The sequence below is a fragment of the Acanthochromis polyacanthus genome, chromosome 1 (assembly GCF_021347895.1).
Source record: "Acanthochromis polyacanthus isolate Apoly-LR-REF ecotype Palm Island chromosome 1, KAUST_Apoly_ChrSc, whole genome shotgun sequence".
Taxonomy (NCBI): domain Eukaryota; kingdom Metazoa; phylum Chordata; class Actinopteri; family Pomacentridae; genus Acanthochromis; species Acanthochromis polyacanthus.
The window spans coordinates 30,500,671-30,523,088 of NC_067113.1; the positions used below are offsets into that span (position 1 = coordinate 30,500,671).

The window sequence follows — 22,418 nt, forward strand, 5'->3', positions numbered from 1 at the left end:
GGGTCAGCTGCACATTTGAGATCCTGGTTCTAAAACCTCCCCTCTGGTCGAATCCTCTCAGAGTGTCTCTGCTGGATCTGGTCCCAATCAGCTAAGAATATGTGGCTGCATGTAGATGTAATAAGTGCAGACAGTGTGGCTTCTTTGTACTCATGCAGTGCTACAAAACAGGCCCCGATGTTAATGATGCTCCTGGTACTCCAAATGGGACCATTAGAATCACTTTTCCGACTTCCCTCGGCTGCTGTTTTACAGGTCATTTTTTCTGTGTGAGTTTGCTTTGGTGCATTTTTTTCCATCTCGAGTCACACCGTCCAATTAGGGCTTGTAAGTAAAAAAAACCTCCAGACTGCAAGCAGCTTTTGTAGCGAGCACTTCAGTAACCTCACATCCTGAAAGGTTCCAGCTCTGTCAGAGTGTCAAAACAAATCCCACTCTAGTACCTGATGCTCGTGATGGCGCTCTGCATTTCCGTGTCATAATCTCCGACATTCGTATCATCAAAAATTTGGATTGCATTCTCATTACTGCTGAAATATACCTGGCTTAGCTTAGAAGGGGCCCGGTTTTCAGACGCCTCAGTGAAGCTGAGTTTACACATCCTTATTCTCACATTCCCACACAAGTCAAACTGAATAAGCGAACATCTGAGCATTTTGTTCAATTCCTCCAACACTTCTAGGGAGCAGCGATGTTGACAAAAAGCACAGGATGCGGATGACGACTGTTTGATGATGAAAAAGAAGAAGGGAGCCGAGGCACATCTCCCATTCCTGTCATCTCTTATTGATTCAGTTAGCACCGCCTTGAAAGCTAAGCTGACACTCTGATTTTGCCATAAACAACAAGGAGCTCAGCTATCTCGCTGCTATCAGGGGACAAAAGTGAAGTCTTGTGATTGCGCTGTCATTGCACAGCAAGTTTATCTACCTGCGTTGCATCACTGCTCAGTATTCACATGTGCAGCTGAACTCACTGCCAAAGAGAAAAAGGCCTCGGATTCTTTTGGGAAGCGGCCGATATGCTGAGGGTGAGGCTAGTTTCTCCCACAGGGTGAATCACAAAGCTTCGGATGGAGACTCGCCTCACATTCTCCTCCTCTCTGGAACAGCTGACAGACTTGCACAGTGGGTTTGCTGGCAGAAAGCCGATCTTTCCTCCCTCATTCTGTGAGATGAGCTAAGCTGTAAACTACTTTGCAAATGGGAAAAAAAAAATCACCCCCCCCCCTTCCAGAGGACATATATAAATTCATGAATGACTGATTAAATGAAGGAAAAAACAAGCAATATGAACAAGCCATCTTGGGCTCTGAAGGACATTCTAAATGGTTAAAAAGTCTTCTATCATTGCTAAAAAAAAATTAAACTACTTTATAAGCCATTGATAATGAGTAAATGCTCAATAATTCACTACTTTTTTGACACTTTTCTGCCATATGCAGTAATAAACTGAGTGTTGAGCGACAAAAAACAAGAAATATGAACATGTTACCTTGTGCAATGCGACACTATAGTGGGCATTTCAACAAGTTTCTGACTAGCAGTCAATCCCTTCTTGGCCTGGCCTATTATCAGATCTGATATGCAGTGTTTACCTAAATATCAGCAGCATGTTTTAGTCACAGTCGCCTGATAAAATAATTTCAAAATGTGCTACTGGCTCTGATTCAGTCGCCTTTGTAGTCTGGAACGAATAGTCAAACAAATAGTTTTTTTGCAGGTTGATATCAATATTAATTATTAATAATCAAGGAGAGCGATAATTGATGTCGAAACAGACATACACTTGCAGTAAAAATGAAAAACATGGTGTCAAACAAAACTTGTGGAACATTTTTTGCATGTTTGAATAGAACTTTTGCGCATTTGTCCATCAGTGTTGCTTGTTCATGTAACCAACCAGGGACATTATTTTGTCAGGCATCTGCAAAATGGATGCCACAGCTTAAGGAAATATCAGATCCAATAATCAGCCAGGCCAATAATCGATTGATCCCGGTCAATTGGTCTCAGCCCTGGAAAAAGCCATATGATCGCCCCCTTATTACAGTCAAATTAACTGGTTAATGAGAGGAATAATGACCAGTATAATTGACAACAACCTTGGATTCCAACACCGCCGTCTCCTCGCAAAGAAAGTAACCAAACACCTGCTGACGTTTTACAAGCCAAAATAGATCCTGCATTATTCAAGTCACAAATCTTATCAGCACCTCATTAACACAACAGCAGCGGCTAATGAGAGAATCCAAACGAGGTTATCAACTAATAAACAGGATGCTTGAGCCAAACAGGCGGCTGTGACCATCACAGCATCCATCATGTGTCTATCTTTGAAGGTAACCTGACCTCTGATGTTGATCTGATCATCCAGAATGGACATCTCTTGCTCTCATAAAGGTCCAGCAGTGATATCATTCATTACCATATAAGATAAACTGGGGCACATTATCACACTGCACAAAAATGCGTTAAGACTCTGAGTCACAGTTTGTATATTTGTCTGATCGCAGTGTGCTCGCTGTCTTGTGCTAAAAATGATTTCAGATAACCAGATTGTGGCACATTTCTGAGAAACTTGCCAAGTCACTAAGCACAATACACTGCCTCAGTGCCAGCCTGCATTAGTAATGATGATATTACACAACTGAGATAGTGTACAATGATGTGAGGTTGGCGAAATGCTTGTTGATTTTAAAGGTTTCGTTATTTTGCTGAGTAACGTCCACAAGGTTCTTAAAGTTATCCAGGTAACTTGTTAGCTACTCAACTAACCTTAGCTCAAACTAGCTTAATAACCTCTATTTTCTTTCCCTGTAGAGGCTTTGAAACATAAGTAAGAGATGAAGACAGCTTTACAAGTTGTATTTTACCTTTTCTGTTAATAGTCGGGTTAGAAACAGGGCTCAAAAAAGAAGCCCAGTAACCGGGAGCTAACGTAGCTGCGTGTGCCGCATCCGAAAAAAACGCACAAGCTAACGCAGCTTAGCCCGGCGATGCTAACGAGCCGTGCTAACCAGAAAGCGACATTTTGTTCCGGAGCTCACCTGCGACCACCGCTGCGACCCAGAAGATGCCCCGCTCAGGCCGTCACCCGCGTACCTCGAACCGTGCCGTGCCGTGCCGAAATAATTCAAATTCCACAGAAAGTGTCGGGAGAGACGCTGGCAGTCCAATCGCTTCAGCCACCGCCGCTGAATGGCTGCTCCGCGGAGACTCAACCAAACTTCCCCCTTAGCAACGGACCGCCCCCGCGAGACCCCATTGGCCGGCGCGCGCCCATCGGAAGGTGATCGATAGTTGATACAGCTCGAGCAGGATCAATCGGGAGGGCTTTTCTTTTTATTTCACCGACTTTCTTTACTGATCAGGAGTTAAAGAGTTGTATGTGAGTTTTTATTGCAGCTGCTGTTGTTGGATAAAATAAATCAACCAACTGAATTAAAAGGATATATTTAATTTAATTTAAATAATAAGGTAATAGCCTATAATATTGTTTAATACATAGACAAACCTCATAAGTCTGAATATTCTAAGATCGTACAATATAATATAATATATACAAGTTTTTTCAGATTAATTTAAATATTAACGTTAAAGGCCCTACAATATTATATGTTATTATATGAATTTTAATATTAAGGTCAAAATTCTATAATATTATTTATGACATAAAGTTATCTGAGTTTAAATAATTAGCTTAATGCCCTATAATAAATATTAATACCCAAATTATTCTAATAGGTTGAAAATTAGGGTTAGGACCCTACAATATTACAAAATAAAACTAATTTATTCAGCTAATTTAAACCATATATTATTTATGATGAAAATGTATCCGCTGAGTTTAAATAATAAGGCTAATAATAGCCTATAATATAATTTATTACACAAATTCACCTCGTAAGTCTAAATATTAAAAACGGATGTTAAGAACGTACAATATTATATATGAACATGCTTCTAATTAATTCAAAAATTAACATTAAAGGCCCTACAATGATGATTTTTACTCTTTTAAATATTAAGGTCAAGACCTTGTAGTTTAAATTTTTACAGATATTGACCTGACTAATTTAAATATTAAGATTAAGACACTATAATATTATGTATTACATAAATATTATTCTTAATATCATCTATGACATAAAAAATTACCGGACAAATTGAAATAACAAGGTTAATACTTTATTATATAATTTGAGTCACAAACTTAGCTGGTAAATTTTAATATTAGTGTTAAGGCCGTACAATAATATATAAATGTTTTTCTGATTAATAGTTATAATTATTATTATTATTTATAATTATAATTGAAGCATTAAGGTTAAGATCTTGTATTATTATTTATTATATATATGTACTTAATAATTTTTATTAAGAAGGTTAAAATCATTTAATATAATATATATTATATTTTATATATATTGATATATAATATCCATTTATCAGAATAACAGAAATATTAGTGATAATACAATAAATATTATTTGACATATAAATTAAGCTGAAAAGGTAAAATAATTAGATCAAGACCCTGCAAAAATATATAATATAATATAATATAATATAATATAATATATGTAATTTTATTTGACTAATTTAATTATGATCATTAGGATTTTTTTTGAATAAATGTAGCAATATTTAGTAATATTTGCCTGACTAAGTTAAATATTAAGGTTAAAGGCCCTATAACAATGTTATTTATTGCATAAATGTACCAGACAAATGTAATTATTAAAGTTAAAACCCTACAATATCATCTACTACACAAACTTACCTACTCAGTTTAAATATTGCAGTTCAGACCCTACAATGTTATATATAATATACATTTACCTCACTAACCTAAATACAGTTAATACTATAAAAAATTACTGATTTAAATACCAGCAACAATTATTATTATTACATAGAATGTAGATGCAGTGGGTGGAAAGTCTCCAGCAGTAAATAAAGTGAGCCATGGCCTGATATTACATCTTAAATAGCTTAACACAAACATCTGCATTCAGATTTGTACTTAAACACACAAAGTAAGGACTGAGTGGAGGAATAAATGTTCTTACTTTATCATTATTACAGATATTTTAATGTGTAATCAGTAGTTTAGTTTGTATTTGCTCAAGGTGGGACTGATTTTAGCTATTTTACACAGGTTTAATCTACTAAAACATTCAGTTTTGTGTATAATTTGCCATTAAACTGTATTTCAGAAGTGTAAAATGAGTAAAAAGCATAACATTTTCCTCTGACAGGCAGCAAAGTTGAAGCAGCTCCTTCATTACATATTCACCGTTTGGCTGATATGCAAATCCAGTCTTGTCATGTCGGTGAGGTCACAGTTGAAAGCAGACAAACACAGCAGCGTTCTTCCTGCTTCTAAAGAAGTAAACGCTGTGTTTTCTCCACATTGATCGTCTACGGCCTCCGTGAAACACTGACCTTCTTTTAAAAGGCTGCAGGTTTATCAGCATTAGGCTGCATTCCTCACATAGCTGCACTGGGCAAGTTGTGTGACCGAGTTGTTACAAAACCAGCAAAAGAAAGACAACTGAACAAAGTTGTTGAGCCTGTTATGCAGATCATGCATTAGTGTGTGTCTGTGAGCGCAGCAGCAGTAAGTCGCATTATCTCTGCTGTTTTTTTAAATTTTATTTTAACCATCTAAAACCCATTCTGCTTTAGGACTTCTGGTTTCTTTTAAACAAGCGTCCATCCATCAACTTGGCAAGGTCACCAAGAGTGTTTCCTGCATCTGTGAGGACGTTCTGCCCCCGTGTGGCCGCTGAGAGCAACTTCACTTCATCTCTGCACGGTTGGTTGCACTTACTGCTCCCAATTAGAGCTCCACTCGCTGTCTTATAGCCATTTCTCGAACCCCGTCTGCGCTGATTTTGTCAAATAATGAACCGAAGCTTGTCAAATAAGGCAAATCTCCTCTTCATACCGCAGCTGCCTCTTGTGTTTATGGTGAATTTGAGAGAACGCAGCCATCAAATTTGAATATTTGCCTGTTTTCGCAATAATAAAAGAATCCATTATGTAAAAAAGCTGCTTATAGTGGAGAAATGATGGCAAATTCATGGATATAGTAAACTCCTGTTAGTGCACTAAACCTGCATCTTTGTTTTTGTTGTTTTGTGTTGTCTTTGTACATTCAACACAATCAAATGGCTAATCATCAGGACATTTTTTTTGTTGGTGTGCAGGCTCTCAATTAAGATAAAACACTTGTATTTATATTTTCTATAATATTGTAGAGTCCCAACTGGAATATTTGGATCACTTAGTTACATCTACATAATAAACAACACAAACTGCTAAAATGTTATTAACACTGATCTGATTTCTCTATTTTTAATATTTATTATTTTTATTTTTACTACATTAGGCATTGTTTTAAATGCCGTTATGCTTAACTACTAAAGTTTTATTGCTTTAAATATTTTGCTTGTTTGAATTAATATCTCACTGGTTCTTTAAATAAGGGATAAAGCATGTTTCAAATTGGATTTAATTTTTTTTTTATATTACATTTAGGTCATATATACTGTTTCTGTGATAGTGGTGGGTTTTCTGTGTAAATGTCGAGAAAAACATCAGAAAGGCCTGCAGATATTACGTGTTCCATCTTTAAACATGTCACCAAAAATGTAACATTATTATGATATTAGGTGTTATGTTAGCATGATAGCTTTTACATTTGGGCAGCAGCAGATTGTAATTTGGTGTGTGGAAGCAGGAAGTTGCTCCTATTGTGCCTGTTAACAATAAAAAAAATCATCTACTGCATTTGGGATGTGTCACTAAGAGCAGCGTTTTAATGTTATGTGTGCTGTGCTAAAGCATATTTTAGGCTACATTTATTTAGAGAACATGCCTTTACTGGTAATAAACTGTGATAATGTGGTATTAATAGTAATGTGAAGGTGCAGCTGAATCTGTCAGGTTTAATAATTAGTTATTCTGCCATGAATTTAAATTTTGGGACATGAAAAATGTGCAAAACGTTTGATCTGAATCAGACCCGTATTCATATAATTTGTCATCCAGGATCTGATATCACATCTAATTTTACTTCTGTTTTTTCAGAACAACACTGGCTCAGGTCCCAAACTTCTCAACATCATAAATCCGGATTAGCAGAGCTCCTGAAATCCCCCCTGAATCCCACCTTCTGCCGGGATAATCCTGATGTTTGGGCTCACAGGTGTCACAATCTGAGTGAAAACATACTGAAGGTTTCATCCACATCACAACCAAGACTGGACTCTGTGATCTGATCTGATTTCAGAATCCGTTTTCACATTTTGATCCAACCCAATGACCAAAATCTGATCAGTTTGCACGATACAGAAAGTAAAACTGCACATACTACTGAGAAAGTGATATTACAAATAATAGCATCTCAATAATATGTGAAAAATCAGCTTTAGTAATTAGATTTCTCTGGCTATAGTTCACTATCATGTGCATCATCCTTTTCTATTGTACTTTAAGGTTTATTTTATTTTTCTGATTTTAATTTTAATTTTTTAGTAATGCATCATACCTACAGTATATCTTATTGCATATATTCTGACATTATTGTGTGTTTTTCTAGCAACACCTGCCTCAAGAATTTCTGTTTTATCATAGATTACTTTCAACAACTCATATCAGGAAAATAATTTATGTAAAAATTGAATTAACTGATTAAAATTGAAATTATAGCAACACATAGATGTTAAAATATATCACACTGGTGTAAACACAAAAGTGCACAAATAAAATGCTTTAAAACCTGTTTATCCCTCCTGTTGTCCTCATTTACAGGCACCAAAAAAATTGTTTCCTTGTCTGAAAAAAATCCAAAAATTTAGCAAAAAAAATCCCCAAATTTCTGAAAATTTGAAAAACCTCCTGGAAGAAAATTCCAATAATTCCTTAAGAGTTTCCCTTTAAAGTTTCATTGAAAAAAATCCCCCAAAGTTGGCAAGAAAATTCTTGTAAATATTTTTTAAAAAATACGTAAAAATCTTCCAAAAAAATCCTAAAAATATTTAAAATGATTACATATATATCAGCAAACTTCTGATATTTTCTTTAAGAACATTCACAGAAAAATCAACCAAATGCAGCAAATTTCACTGGATTTTGGTTGATATTTTTGTGTGTGAATGTTTTCCAGAAACATTTTTGACATTTTTTTTTTTTCCACCAAAACTGTTCAGAGATTTCCCAAAAATGTTGAAAATGTGGACTTCTGAAGTTTCCCTGTGAAAATATATCTATTTTTTCCACATTTTCAAACTTTAAAACAGGTCGATTTGACCCACAGGACGACACGATGGTTAAAAACAGCTGTTGAGTCAATTTCTCTGTCAGTGTCAATGATAAATGTGATCAATTTGAATTTAAACATGAATTTATGGCACAAAACCAAACATTTGTTGTTTAAAATAGTGAAAACGGCAACATTCAGTGATATCTTAGAAAGGTTCTCCTCTTTGCAACAGCATTAGAAATCAAAATTCAAGACCAAACAGCGCAAGACTGCAATTTATTTTACAAATGTCTATAACAGTAATGTCTTTGTTACCACATTTGATTTTTCAAACAACATACAGAGGACTTTACACAAAAAACAAGCCATTACCTGCTTCAAATATTTACAGAAAACTTTTATAGAGAGACAGAGAAAGAAAAGAAAAACATTCTTTGGGTCTGACCATGCAAAACAATAAATAATGTTCCTGATGGTGCTTTGCATGGTGCTTTCAAGACTGCTGCTGTTCAGCAATAAGAAGAAGAAAAAAGAAAAAAGCTCAGATTTTCAGAGGCTATACATAAAGCTGCTCCGGCCCGTCAGACACGCTTCAACCCAAAAATGGGCAAACTTAAAACGAAACAACCCTCAATATCCCCAACTTAAGCAAGCCGTGGAGCAGGAATCACAGAAAACGAAAAAAGAAAAGTGAGATGTGCAACAGTTGTCAGTGAAAAGCGTCGATTACGTAGAAGAAACTGCAGCATCCTCGACAGATGAAGCACTGTACACAGACATCCCGATGTTTTTGCTCAGCGATGCCTCTTGAAAACTGAAAATGTTTTCAGCTCGACATCGCAAAAGTCCTCACTCCTTCCATTCCTCAGCAAGGCGACAGACAGTGTGCAGGTAACCGATGAGTCCCTCTGCAGGCCGGGTGAAGGATCCGCTCTTCAGGTGATGATCTGCGGCTCCCAGGACTGACTGGCCATCTGGGGGCGACACTGAGAGATGACCAGGGGTCCCGTCGGGGTCTGGCTGTCCAGGCAGAGGCCGCTGACCATGTGCTGCAGAGCCGGGCCCTTCGGCTTCCACTTCTGCAGAGGAAAAAGAACGGGAAAGAGTCACCGGTGTCCGTCACACGGCAAAAACGCAAAATCGTACCAAGTCTGTTTGTCTTATTTTTAGTCAGAATGTCTCATCCCACTTGATTTAGGATAAATTCAATTAACTAGTGACATTTCAAGAAGATGGAGGGATTTGCTTTAAGACAACACAACTTAAATATCTTGTGAAGTCAAACAATCTTAAATTATCTTGTTGTGAGTTGAATTTTACAAGAAAACTCAAAATAAGTTTACCTCTCAAACTGACGCGTTTTAAAGTTTGAAAATGTGGGGAAAAAATATATTTTCATTGAGAAACTTCTGATGTCCACATTTTCAGTATTTTTGGGCAATCTCTGAACATTTTTTGGTGGAAAAAAGAAATGTTAAAAATGTTTCTTTAAGAACATTCACAAAAAAATCAACCAAAATCCTGCTGGATTTTGGTTGATTTTTTTGTGAATGTTCTTGAAGAAAATTCAGAAGTTTTTCTGACATATATGCAATCATTTTAAATATTTTCAGGATTTTTTGGAAGATTTTTTACTCATTATTAAAAAATATTGAAAGGATTTGTTTTTCCCAAATTTTTTTTTTTTTTTTTTTTTTTTTACACAAAACAAAACTTTTATAGTAAACTTTTAAGGAATTATTGGCATTTTCTTCCTGAAGGTTTTGCAAATTTTCAGAAATTTGGGGATTTTTTTCCTGATTTTTGGGATTTTTTTCAGACAAGGAAATAATATTTTTGGTGCCCGTAAATGAACACAGCAGGAGGGTTAATACATCTCAGGTTATATGAAAGCTAAAATCTATTTTGGAGTGAAAAATTGCTTCTTTTTTTTAGCATATCTGGCTCATTTGAAGACACATTCCTGGTAAAATAGAGCTTAAAATAAGTCGTCCCAGCTAATCTTGAGATCTCAATATTCTAAACATCATGTCTTATTTCAAGAAACCTTACCAAGCCATTTTTCACTTGTTCTATTGGCAGATTTTTTCACTTATTTCAAGGTAAAAATTCCTTGAAATAAGGTTTTTTTTCTTGTTTTGAGAGGGGCATTTTCCCCAGTGCAGCGCCTCGCACATGCTCTGGTTTGTGTCACAATCTGCTCATATAAACGATGAGCAGGAGGTTAGCGCTGAGTAATGGGCTGACTCACATGTGGATGACAGTAATCGTATGAATGACTGAGCTGCTGCACTCACACTGGAAAAGAAACACCATCCAGCTGCGGAGCACAACAGCCCGGCATCCCACGCAGCAAGGAGCTGCTTTTGTATGTTTGCTCTAAGTAGATTTTGTTGTTTTTTTTTATATGTTTACACCTCCACAGAGTTATATCATCCCCTCAAACACAAACAGGTCCTGGGCGTTGTTTAGCTAATATTTCCTCACTGTGGGCACCTCTGCACCTCTATGGAAACAGAACAACCATGAATAGAAGGAGAAAAAACAGTGGAACACATTTATTATGCAATGGATCCTAAAAAGCAAACAAACGAAACTTTATTTTCATTATTTACTTAAATTGTTTCCATACTGTGGAAACACTGCCTGCAGTTCAGCCCAGTTTTGTTCATGAGAATGTTGTTCCGATGGCTCATTTTTCACTGCAAAATCAAATCCTGCACCTCTCTGGAAACAACACAACCATAGTTAGATGTGACTAGGGGCTTTTTGTTCTTTCTTTTCGCTCTTGTCATATTTTTACTCACCCTGTCTCTTTTTTTTTTTTACTGAAATATAAAGTCCTGCATCTCTATAGAAACAACACAACCATGACTCAAAGTAAAGAGAAGTCAGAAATCGCTCCACTGAAGTCTGACAAAATTAGAATGCCATAAATCCTCAAAAAGGAAAAACATTTAATTTTTTTTGACTGTTTATTTTTTAAAAAGAATCAAACTTCCTGCAGTAAGTCTGAGGGGTTCAGGAAGGTTGGAAGCTCATTCTGAAGGAGGTGTTTCTGACATTTACTCTCCCCTCACTAGTATGAGTCAATATCTCTACAAAGGGATTAACAAAATCTTAAACGCAACCTTTACGAAGGGACGACGGGATATATGACAGGATTATGGTGTTAGATTGGGTTAGATTCATCTAATTATAGCTAATAAACTGGATTTTACACTGCACTTTGAAAGAGGAAGCTACAAGCGCACATTATTACCTTAGCTGGAAATAATAAGTAAGAAATCTGTTGCTTTTATGCTTCATAGCAGCACTTATTCTCCAATGTCTATTTATGGTTTTCATTAAATCAGCAGCCTCTTCACCCGTCCTTAAATCCAATCAGAGGATCCTCCGATAAGGCCGATTCAGACGTGCAGCTTCATCTAAGCTGGCAGATTTACTGCAGTTTCTGTTTCTTGGCGCGCAGTATTATTTTTCAGCCGTGTAACTCGGTTGGCTTTCTTCGATTCTCCGTGAATCTAATATTCTTCTCTGCAGAGGTTCCCCAGAGCCTCGTCGCCGTGCACAAAGCGCCGGAGCGAGTTCGACGAGAAACCGGAGACTGAAAGCGAAGAGGGTGAGAAACAGGCCGAGTACAAATCAGCAGGTATGAGCGGTCGCTTCATGAGCTCGCTGATGGACGAGTTAGAGAGTGAAAAGGACAGATATCTGGAACCATTTGGGAGGCGAAAGGAGGGTGAATCTGAAAAACCGTCGGTGCTTGTCAGTGTCTGGGCCTTAAAGCCAATCTGCATGTTTATACAACACACAGGGAAGAAGTGAAATGTCACTGCTTCGGTGTCATTAATTTGTAAATTATGCAACATGCTCTACATCAGCTTCCACTGATTTGGGCTTTAAGGATGATACATGCACCATTTTATCTGTAAAAAACATTCTGAGCTTTCTGTCTTAAAAAGTGGCCAAAGAAATTCAAAGTTGATCTCATTTTGACCAAGCTTCTAAAGCAGCATATCTCCAGTAAAACCCCAACTCATGGAATTCTTTCAGGACTCAGATAAAAATTTATATAAGTTTAAAAAACAAAAACAAAAACGAAAACATCAAACATAAATGCTATGGAAGCTAAAAATTGTTCAAGACTGCAGCTCCTAAGAAAGATTAGAGGAAAAAGTTACTTTGATGACGGGTAACAAGTCCATTATCAGATTTTGTTCCATAAGCTGAACAAAGAACAATCAAAATGTCTGAAGACTGTCTCTAAAAAACAATAACTACACCTGATTTACAGTTGTTTTCGATTGCTAACACGCATTGGTCAAAACTGAAGTCACATGTTCAAAACTCTTAACAAGGTCTGCAAAGCAGAAGTCCATGTGGACCAAACTGCCAATCATTTTCCATTGCTTTTACACAAAATGCATTCAGTGACTACAGTCAACAAAATTCATGAACTCTTCTCTCAGTTTCTAGTTTACCACATGCCAAACACTAGACTTTTATAGCATATTTTTCAAATGCTAACACACTTTGTTCAAAACAGTTCAAAACACAATCAAAACAGAATGATATGGGGGGGGGGGGGGGGGGGGGGGGTTTCTGCTGCAGCCACATTGAAATCTATTGAAAATCATATCAAAATATTGACAATAAAAATAAATAAAAAGATTATCTAATTCCAAACACAGCTGAGTGAAGTTGTCAGCTGAAAAACCGATTCAGGTGATTTGTGTTTGGCCTCATCAGAAACCAAATAAAGGAGACACTCAAAAAGGTTCTACCCACAGTGCATTACCAGAGAAGACATCAGATGTGATGTGGATGAAAACATGAGTCCAAATGCAGACGACTGTGAATGTTACAGTATACATGTGTTGTTGCTTTTTGAGTTTTATCTCTTGATTTCTATTCTGCCCTCTGAATTCTGAGATTCTGCATATTTTTTTTTTGTTTAAGTAAACTTTTCATTTTTTGTAAGGTCCAAAAGTACCGATGCAACGGCACAGAGAAAATACATAAATGTTGTTGAAGTAAACCGCTGCGTTCCTGATTCATTCTTGTTGCAATATATTACAATGACTTCGAACACTCAGAGTGCAAAGATCTTATTTCATAATAAAATACTGATTTATCTAAAATGAAATCATCCAAACTTGAAAGATTAAAATTTATTTCATGTGATGCTCTCTGTTGTCTGTATTTTGCAGCTCAGAGTGACTGTGTCTGTTTCCAAAGTGAGACTATTTGCTAGTGTTGTGTTTGAATGAGCTCATTTTGAGACATGTATGAAGTGTTTTGTTGGCGAGAAACAGCTTTGGGGACGAGATTAACTGTTTAGCTGGGATGCATGATGGAAATGCAGGCTGTTAAGAGTTTTGAACATGTGACTTCAGTTTGGACCAATGCTTGTTAGCAATTGAAAAAAAAAACTGTAAATCTGACCACTATCCCTGTTGAAGTACTCTACCAGTCAAACGTTTAGACACGCCTTTGTCATTCAGTGCTTTTTATTTATTTATATTAGACGTTTTTTTGTTCTTCCTGGTGAAGAAGATCTTTTTTGTTCCTTCCAACTATCTCTAAGTGGTCGCTCAAAGGGAATCTAAGGAATATTTGTTGGGGTTCTCTTTTCAAATTCGAGGGGTTTCAACTTACTAAGTGTTTTGAGATGGCACATGCTGTTAATTGGTGCTTTATAATATACACTATATGACTGAATTTATTTTAACTGATGTTAACTGAACTGTATTGGATTAGATTGCATTTCCCTGCACATACTTTATGAGCACATGAAACTCTTGAATCTTGAATCAACTGCATAGCATTGCACCAAAGTTCAGGCTATTTCTGGCATTTTCCCCCCTTAAACACCTCTGAATGTTACAGTTGAACTCTAAGTCCAACCCCGAGGCATGAATTCCTTTTGCACAACCATGTGTAAGTTAAAAAAAAACAATGAGCCAAGTCGAGATTTGCTGTTTCTTCACCTAATCGTAGCTGCAAACCCACTCCTTACTGCCAGTGACGATCCTCCACGTGTTGTTGACTGACAGAACCTTATGTTGGCTTTCTGTTTTAGTTCAAAGTCTATGATAAAATCACAAATGGAAACCTACAAATACTCACAAAACTGTGTGTAACAAATGTCCTGATGTTGATACTGCTCCCACATGTTGCATTCAAAAACTTTTTGATCACACCCCATTGTTTTGGCTTAATGTTGAAGTATTCCTACATGTGCTAAAATGTTTGTGTGCCCCCAGAGAAAGAGCACTACAAAGTCAAAATCACAAGTAATTTTTTCCTTTCAGAGCGCTTAAAAGCTCAGGACAAAGAGGCCAAATGTCTCCCACAGCATTAAGTGGTTGCTTGTTGATGGGCAGCGTCCCAAAGAACTCTCAAAGGATTGTCATCAGCCTGCTGAGGGATGAGAGGAAGAGTTGGCGGGAGTCCTGCTCGCTCATACACATGGTTCCAGTTAATAACTCCCTTCTTCGATGTCATAAATTAACCGGGCAGCCAACTGGGGTTCACATGGGACGTTAGTATTCAACATCCACAAAAGGGAGAACAAGGAAGGAACAGGGTGGGGTCCGGAGTCGTTAGGAGCGCTCGTTCTACTGCGACTATAAAATCAACCGGATCTGCAATAAGGTCGATCAGATCGTCGTTCTGCCGAGCATCTGCACAGGAACTGACTCTTATCCCCGAGTGTTTCAAGTCTGAGCTCAACGCTGTGAATGGCACATCAAGGACTCAAAAACAACTTGATGCCAGGATGAAAAAGACATTTGGAAAAAGTGAGACAGACTGTTAACTGTGCTTTTGTTAACCCTTAACACAAAGATGACTTCACAGGAACATTTCTAAGTCTTTTTGTGCTTTTTGAATGTGTTAAAGATCTTTTAAAAAAGTCAAAAAACTGCGAGGAAAATGGCTGTAAACACAATATATCCCAACTTAATCTCTTTAAAAGTTCACTGAAAACTAACTGCACTCAAACGTCTTCACTATCTCGATCGATATTTCACCATGCAGAATGTATCTTCCAACAACTTGCTGCTCTGGATTCTGTTTTTGAGCCATACCGCATTTAATTTATTGATCAATGGCGTTATATCTCCTCTCAATTTTTCCCATTATCTCATCTGAGGTCTGTGCCAACACCTGAAAAGTCACTTAATTTCTGTCATATTTGTCTTAGCCGAGTTATACTTGCTTTTTGCTGAATCTGGTGCTAATGGTTTGAGGTTTTTTTTGCAAATTTTAAAATGAGTCATGTAGAGCAAAGTTGTTTTTGATAAAATATCATGACTTAAAGCTTGGATTTGGTTAATTTTTCTGATGGCAAACATGATTTGAAGAACTGTCAACAAGTCGAGAATTCAACGATTCATTCTGCTCATACATCTTCTTAAGTATTTAGTAGTGCAGCAACAACATTTGTTTACACCTGATGGAAGAAACCAATGTGTCACATGAGCCTCACCTGACTGGAAATTCTTATTCCAGATCAACAGAACATTTTTAATACTACAAGCGGAATAATTTGTGTTTTTAGAAAATAAAATATTTATGCCAAATTAATTGTGAATATATATCTTACTGAATGCTAATTCTTACAGAAACTAAACTCAAACAATGTCTGTACATATCCATGATATTTCTGTACGTGTAAAAGCTGAAAACATCCTTTATTATATCTTTATTTTTTCCTTATTATGCTTTTGTATGTCTTGTCTTGCTTCTTCAGTGCCTCAGTGGTATCTTTATATAATAAAGTTCAACTTATCTCATCAACTAAATATATTTTTCCCCAAATCTCGTCATTTTATAAGAAAACAACATTTGTATTCTGCCATTTTAATGTCAAAATGTATAAAAAAAAGTTTCATTTTTCGCTCTCTCCACTCAAAATTTCTTTGGAAACAGTTATACAAAACCTCTCAGTGGAGTAGAGGGAAATTGTGAGTGCACCCAACAAAAAACTGATGTCACACGACCTGTAAACACATCAAAAATAATACCCAATATAGTTGTTATTATTATTCTTGTAAAGCTTTTTCTGTTGAATAGTACTCCTCTTGACAACTCTAGTCCACCCAGAGAGAGCTCAGTCTTTGTCAGCATCGTCTTTTAGGCATTTTTTAAATGAAATGAGCAATAAACTCTGAAAAAGCTTTTCCTCTCACCTGTCTGGGCTCTTTCGTACTGCAGGGCTCCATCTTGACCTTCGATCCCGCTGTGAAGGCAGAAATGGCCAAGCAGAGGTCCTGCTGTCGGATCAGCGGCTCTATTAGCTCCCATCTCTGCAAAACACGGAAGAACCGACAGCTGTGGTGACCGCCATCATCTCAAGGATTCTCAAAACGTACAGCAGACATGTTGCTTTACAGGTTTTAACCTCAAGCTGTTGTTTGCTCCCGTCACAGTTCTATTTGCTGTGGGCTCATTTTTCCACTGCAATATGAAATTTCTCTATGTAAACAGAACAACCATGATCAGAAGTAGAGAGAACTCACAAATGTCTTTGGTGTAGTTTGGCACACTTATGAGAAAAATCATAAAATAAGGAACAATAAAAGCTGAATTTCTTTGATTCGTCTTCCTTGGCATTTCGATGAAATGTCCCAATTTTTAGCTCATCTTTGGGTGAGTTTTCAGGTGGAACCGTATGTCCAAGACGATTCCTTCGAGAAGAAAGTTGAAACTCTTTTTGTTTTTGCAGTTTCTGGCTCTAACAAAAGGTGTATTTCTGGCATTTTTTCAAACCCACCTGGAGGTTTTCAGGTTCAGAGGGTTAATGTACAAATATTTCACTTGGCACTCGCGCCTTTGAGGTGCGTTTCCAAAATTCACAATGAATCACAATCACTGATTTTCACAGTGTTGCACTGACTCTGGCTTCTAGCTACAAACTCAGAAGGTTACAACTGAGCACACACTCGGATTTAACCTACAAATTTCTACGGCTATCAATCAGAAACCCCAACAGTTCCTTCAAACTGCTTTAAACAGATGCAGTCTTGTGGCTCTTTGGGGTTTACTTCCTGGAAGGAGTCGCTCATTTTCATTCCAACGACATCCTCTTGTATCTTCATGTACTATTTTACTGCTTTTATCTGAAACAAAGCTTACAGGCAGCGAATAAAACAAAGAGTAATTGTGATGTCCAGGAGAGCTGGCAGTCATCATGTTCAGCACTGGATCAGAACTAAGACAATGTTTTAAATGAGGATCTGGCATCTGCAGTCTCATGTAATAATTGATAACATGTTGATCAGCTGTGTTACCTAGCAACAGAGACAAATGTTTGTGTTTGTGTCACTACTGACTGAGAAGACAGAAGGATTTTCAGATTAAGTGGAATTACTGCCTCCTCCAACCAGTCATTAGTATGAGACATTAGTGCAACATTTTGTAATAATAAGCATTTGAATTCTTGAATTCTGGTCAAAAAAATCTTTTGTGAGGTCATAGCGACCTGAGACGACCAAAATCCAATCAGTTCGTTCGCAGTCTCAGCGGATGTTTGAGGGAAATTTGAAGAAATTAATCGAGAAAAGCATAATGCCTCTGGCCTTGGGTGTTACCGGCATGGAGGCATAAAAGTCAGGACGGGCTGACTGGCAGGAAGCTAAACCCAATTCTGGATTAATGTCCGAGCACATGAAATGAAACAAGTCACAAAATCATCCGTTTCATACATAACTGCGATAAAAGATGACCATCCTAAGTTATCCCAGCTTGATTAAACATTTGTGCACTCACCAGAGGTCATTAATCCTCACAGACCGCATTAAGACTCTGTCATGGTGCCCCTTTGCTAGCTAAACCCCCATGATGCTCTCTGCTTCCCAGTACAAAAATGGCTGCCTCCTCTGGTCACTAAATATAAACAGTATAAAAGAATAAACAGTAATGATACGTGTCTACAGGGTCAGTCAATTTCTAGCATCGTTGCGGCGTGTTTCGAGCTGCGATCCGGTGCGTCTCCCCGCAACTCATTTCCATAAAGTGCACTTGATTTCTTGAGGTCCAACGCATTGCAAAACCTTTGTCAAACTGACATGAGAACAGATTCAGCAATTGCACAGCTTATTTCTGTCCTCAAATGCTTTCAGAAATACTTTTCACTTAGGTGTTTTCATAATAAAAGAAAGTTAGCGACTGAGCCGCCATGTTGGTCCGACACGTCTGCCAGACTTTAGCTGAAAGCTGCCGTGTGATCACGTAGTGGATCGCTAGTGATCCGCCCACCAAGCTGGCGATTTTCAGATGCGGTGAGGTTACATGTGAGAAAAACAGATGATTTGGACACACATCATAAGGAGTTCCATCTGGTGGCACATCCAGCTAATCTACAACACTTAAGTGCTTTTAATGGAAATGGCACTGCAGGATACTAATTATAAAGCGACTTGGATTCAAATAGGAGCAAATTAAAAACAATTGTTACATCTCTAAATAAAATTGTTTGTTTTCCAAAAATAAACTTAGTGCTTTATATTGATGAATAATTATTTGTCACAGAAAACCAGCTTTAATGCATTTTGTTACAAGCATCACAATCCCTAGCGCCTTAGTATTTATGACATTGTGATTTGTTCTATTTATCTATTGTTTTTAAAGATTTACAATGTCTTATAAATCACGAGTTCAAACTCATTTAGTTGGGCAAGATTGTGAACCGTAATAAATCCCAAGTTGGTTCAGGATTTACTAGTTGGGCACCAAGAGTCTGTCTTTCCATCTGGTCTGGTAATTTCAACTTTCAGGTACATTTACAACCAATCATGACAGTTTACGTGACCCAGAGTCTCCCCCTGGTGGTAAAATCCTGACCTGTGATGGCGGTCTGCTGCCTCCGATGCTCCGACACTCTGCCAGGCCGAGGCCGTCGGTCCCACGGGTCTCCAGACACAAACCGCCTTGTTTCAGCACACTGGACACCGCTTCCTGCTCAGGGACCCTGAAGGGAACCGGAGACACAGAGGACCGAAGCCAAGGAGGGTTTTATTACAACAATAGAGAACAGATGGACGGAGGAGAGCCGTTGCACCGTAATATGGCATGTTCTTATGAAAATATGCAGTTTCATCATTGGAGTGATCGGGGTTATTTGGAGGAGATACAGCTGGAGGAGGGTTCTGATAAACCACTCAGAGGTTCCCATACAAACCACTTATATTTAGATTACTGGAGGTTAACTCGGGGGTCAGAAAACCCTCCAGAGGTTGTAAGATTAATTCTGTGCTGAGAGAGAAAGACTCGATTTATTATCGTGTCATTTTTTTTTACTAAATGTGCCCTATAAAAATGAAATAAACACTGAACATTATTTCAGGCTCCTCATATAATCAATCAAATACAACACAGATGAACAAACTTTTCACGACTCTCTTCAGTTTCTCTTTAACCCTCTGAACCCCGAAACATACGGGAGGGTTGGGAAAACACGGTATTTTTAAAAATTCAACAAATTTCTAATCTATCAGAGAGGATTTTAAGATTTTTAGCAGACCGATGATCCTTGAACTTTTCATCTGAGACCTGTCAGAAACTAACCAAAGCTAAACTTAAAATTACAATATTTCATCAAAATCACATCTTTCTATAAGTCTCATTTAAAATTTGTCCAAAATAAATCATCGGCACCAGATTCTGTAAAAACAAACAAACAAACAAAAAAAACACCTCTGTGTAAGCATGAAGCCAAAAGATCAACAATCACATGACAAAAAATCTGAAAAATGAAAATATTTTAGCTGATTTGGTTATGTAAAGCTACTATTCTACACTCATACATTACAAAACAACATTTTTTTTATGGTTAACAGGTTCATTGACTAGACTTTACTAGTTTTAATCTGTATTATACCAAAACAAGTAAAATCAGTAAAATAATGACATTTTACCTGATTTAAACACTGTAAAATTACAAATTACTATTTTTAAAACTATCATTTTATGGCTCTACTGTGTGATTATGAGTCATACATGTAATTTCACAAAAATAAAAAATCTGCAACAACACTAAATAGTTTTTTTATCTGTTAAATACCATGAAAAAACTTTTTTTTTCCCCCACCATTTTTTCCAGTATTGATAACACCTACGGGCACGGTAAAATGTTCAAATTTTTTTTTATGTTTTTTTAAAATAATTAAATAAATTCAACTTTTTTTTTTTTTTTTTAAAGATTTAAGGCATTCTAACAGTGTTAGTACTGCACAGAAGACATCTCTGAGTTGCTCCTATTTCTACTCCTCGTTGTTCTGTTTCCATAGAGGTGCAGGACTTCATATTAGAGTGAAAAATGAGCCGACAGTGAGTAAAAATGTGACCAGAAACATCAAGGAACCGTTCGGGGTTCAGAGGGTTAATGCTGTTTAGAAGGAGGGAATCTTATTCTCTCTTTGTTGTTATATAACAGAAGCTCAGAATCCCTATTAAAGCAGCAGAAAGTCGTCTGTGACTTCCAGGATAAGCTGCATACATAAAGTAAAACATGTTCTGCTTATTGCTGCAAAGTTTGACCTTCACTGTGCAGAAACACATCCAGGCTGTTTTCACTTCCATCTGCTGAAGGGAGAAAAGCTTCTCTGAGCCAAACAAGTGAGAGTCTAAGGCCAGTTCACATGAACACGGTAATTTTTAAAGAGGGTTTTTTTCCTCCTTCATTGTTATTAAACATAAAAACACTGTAACGTTCAAAAACTGTAACAAGAGTGAAAATAACTGCAAATATCTGAAAAATATTTAGATTTTTAGCTGATTTAAATACAGAAACATGTAGTTTTTTGGCAACACACTGTAAAAAACAAACTTAATAGCCCCCCCCCCCCAAGAGCAAAAGTAACAATCGATTAGATTTTGGAGGTGATCCGGATCACTGTCTGGATCCAGGATTTTTTTGAAGGACTCTGTACAATTGAGAGATGATCCAGATCACCTCCAAAATCTAATCGATTGTTACTTTTGCTCTTCCGGACATTCTGTAAAAATTTGGTGAAAATTCGTCCATGACTTTTTGAGTTATGCTGTTAACAGACAGACAGACAGACAGAAGGCCTGGCGGAGGTCTGCGCTCTCCGAGTGCTTTTCTAGTTTTTCATGTATTGGACGGGGGGGGGGGGGGGGGGGGGGGGGGGGAACAGAGGAGAAAACAGGGGAGATAAACAAGCTAAATATCAACAATCTTTCTCTAAAATCGTAGACTATAGGCCCTAAATGTCTGGAATGAATTTTGAATCCTCATGTCACTATATGTCAGACGCTTTGTCTCGTAGTAAGAATAAATGTGCTTCATCGTGAATTGTTGCTGCGGATTCTGAGCTCCGTACCTCAGCTCTGGATAGACGTTCTCCATGTACCAGCGGAATGGTTTGCAGTTCAGCTTCCTCCTCAGCGTCAGACGGTCTGTGATGCTGAAAACAAATGAGGACCTTTGTCTATTAACACTGAAGGATCAATGTTGGAAGGCTCTCTTTTCATTAAACATGATAAATAAACAATGAAGTTATGTGATACAGTTTGTGTTATTCCGAATTTTGACACCAAAATTTTTCAATTTTATTGAAAATTAATATTGTTTTTTCGACACACACTACCGTTCAAAAGTTTGGGGTCCTTATTTCTGAAAAAAAATCTGTTCTTTTCAATGAAGATAACATTAAATAAATCAGAAATACAGTCTAGACATTGTTCTGACTGACTGATTTTTAATGGAATATCTCCATAGGGGTACAGAGGAACATTTCCAGCAACCATCACTCCTGTGTTCTAATGCTACACTGTGTTAGCTAATGGTGTTGAAATGCTAATTGATGATTAGCCTCCCCCAAGATGCCTATGACTCTGAGGGAGGCTACCAAGACAACTATGACTGTACTGCAGGTCACCAAGAAAACCTTTGTGAAGCACATGAATAAAAGTGTGAGTTTTCATGGAAAACATGAAATCGTCTGGGTGACCCCAAACTTTTGGACAGTTTTTTCAAAATCCATAAACTCCTAAAGGTACCTCAAGGGTCTTCTATTTTTTTGCTTCTTTTAGGGATAAAACTATTGATCTATTCACAAAATAATTAATAGTTTCATCTATAATCTAAATAGCCGTTAAAATGGTGCGCACAA

General features: G+C 37.2%; 2 protein-coding genes and 1 long non-coding RNA gene across 8 annotated transcripts in view; 1 reads left to right on the plus strand and 2 right to left on the minus strand.

The window, feature by feature from the left end:
• The window catches only part of numb (NUMB endocytic adaptor protein), a 67,106-nt gene extending 63,888 nt beyond the window's left edge, over window positions 1–3,218 (minus strand). For 2 of the 6 annotated variants that reach the window (XM_051949374.1, XM_051949387.1), the window contains exon 1: window positions 3,050–3,216. The gene's annotated coding sequence lies outside the window, so the exon portion shown is untranslated. Of the gene's footprint in view, window positions 1–3,049 lie in introns of all 6 variants that reach the window. The other 4 variants (XM_051949369.1, XM_022217084.2, XM_051949380.1 and 1 more) reach the window with 3 other exon arrangements.
• Window positions 3,219–5,703: 2,485 nt separating this feature from the next.
• Window positions 5,704–7,794, plus strand: LOC127534306 (uncharacterized). Its single transcript, XR_007942329.1, has 2 exons — window positions 5,704–5,823; window positions 7,101–7,794. It is a non-coding gene; the product is annotated as an uncharacterized LOC127534306 (long non-coding RNA).
• Window positions 7,795–8,521: 727 nt separating this feature from the next.
• galnt16 (UDP-N-acetyl-alpha-D-galactosamine:polypeptide N-acetylgalactosaminyltransferase 16) overlaps window positions 8,522–22,418 on the minus strand; it is a 58,071-nt gene continuing 44,174 nt past the window's right edge. The window contains exons 12-15 of the mRNA XM_051949077.1: window positions 21,627–21,710; window positions 19,126–19,252; window positions 16,473–16,589; window positions 8,522–9,353 (exon numbers count right to left, since the gene is read on the minus strand). Of these exons, the coding sequence (XP_051805037.1) occupies window positions 9,210–9,353; window positions 16,473–16,589; window positions 19,126–19,252; window positions 21,627–21,710 (472 nt within the window). The 3' untranslated portion in view covers window positions 8,522–9,209. The remainder of the gene's footprint in view (window positions 9,354–16,472; window positions 16,590–19,125; window positions 19,253–21,626; window positions 21,711–22,418) is intronic.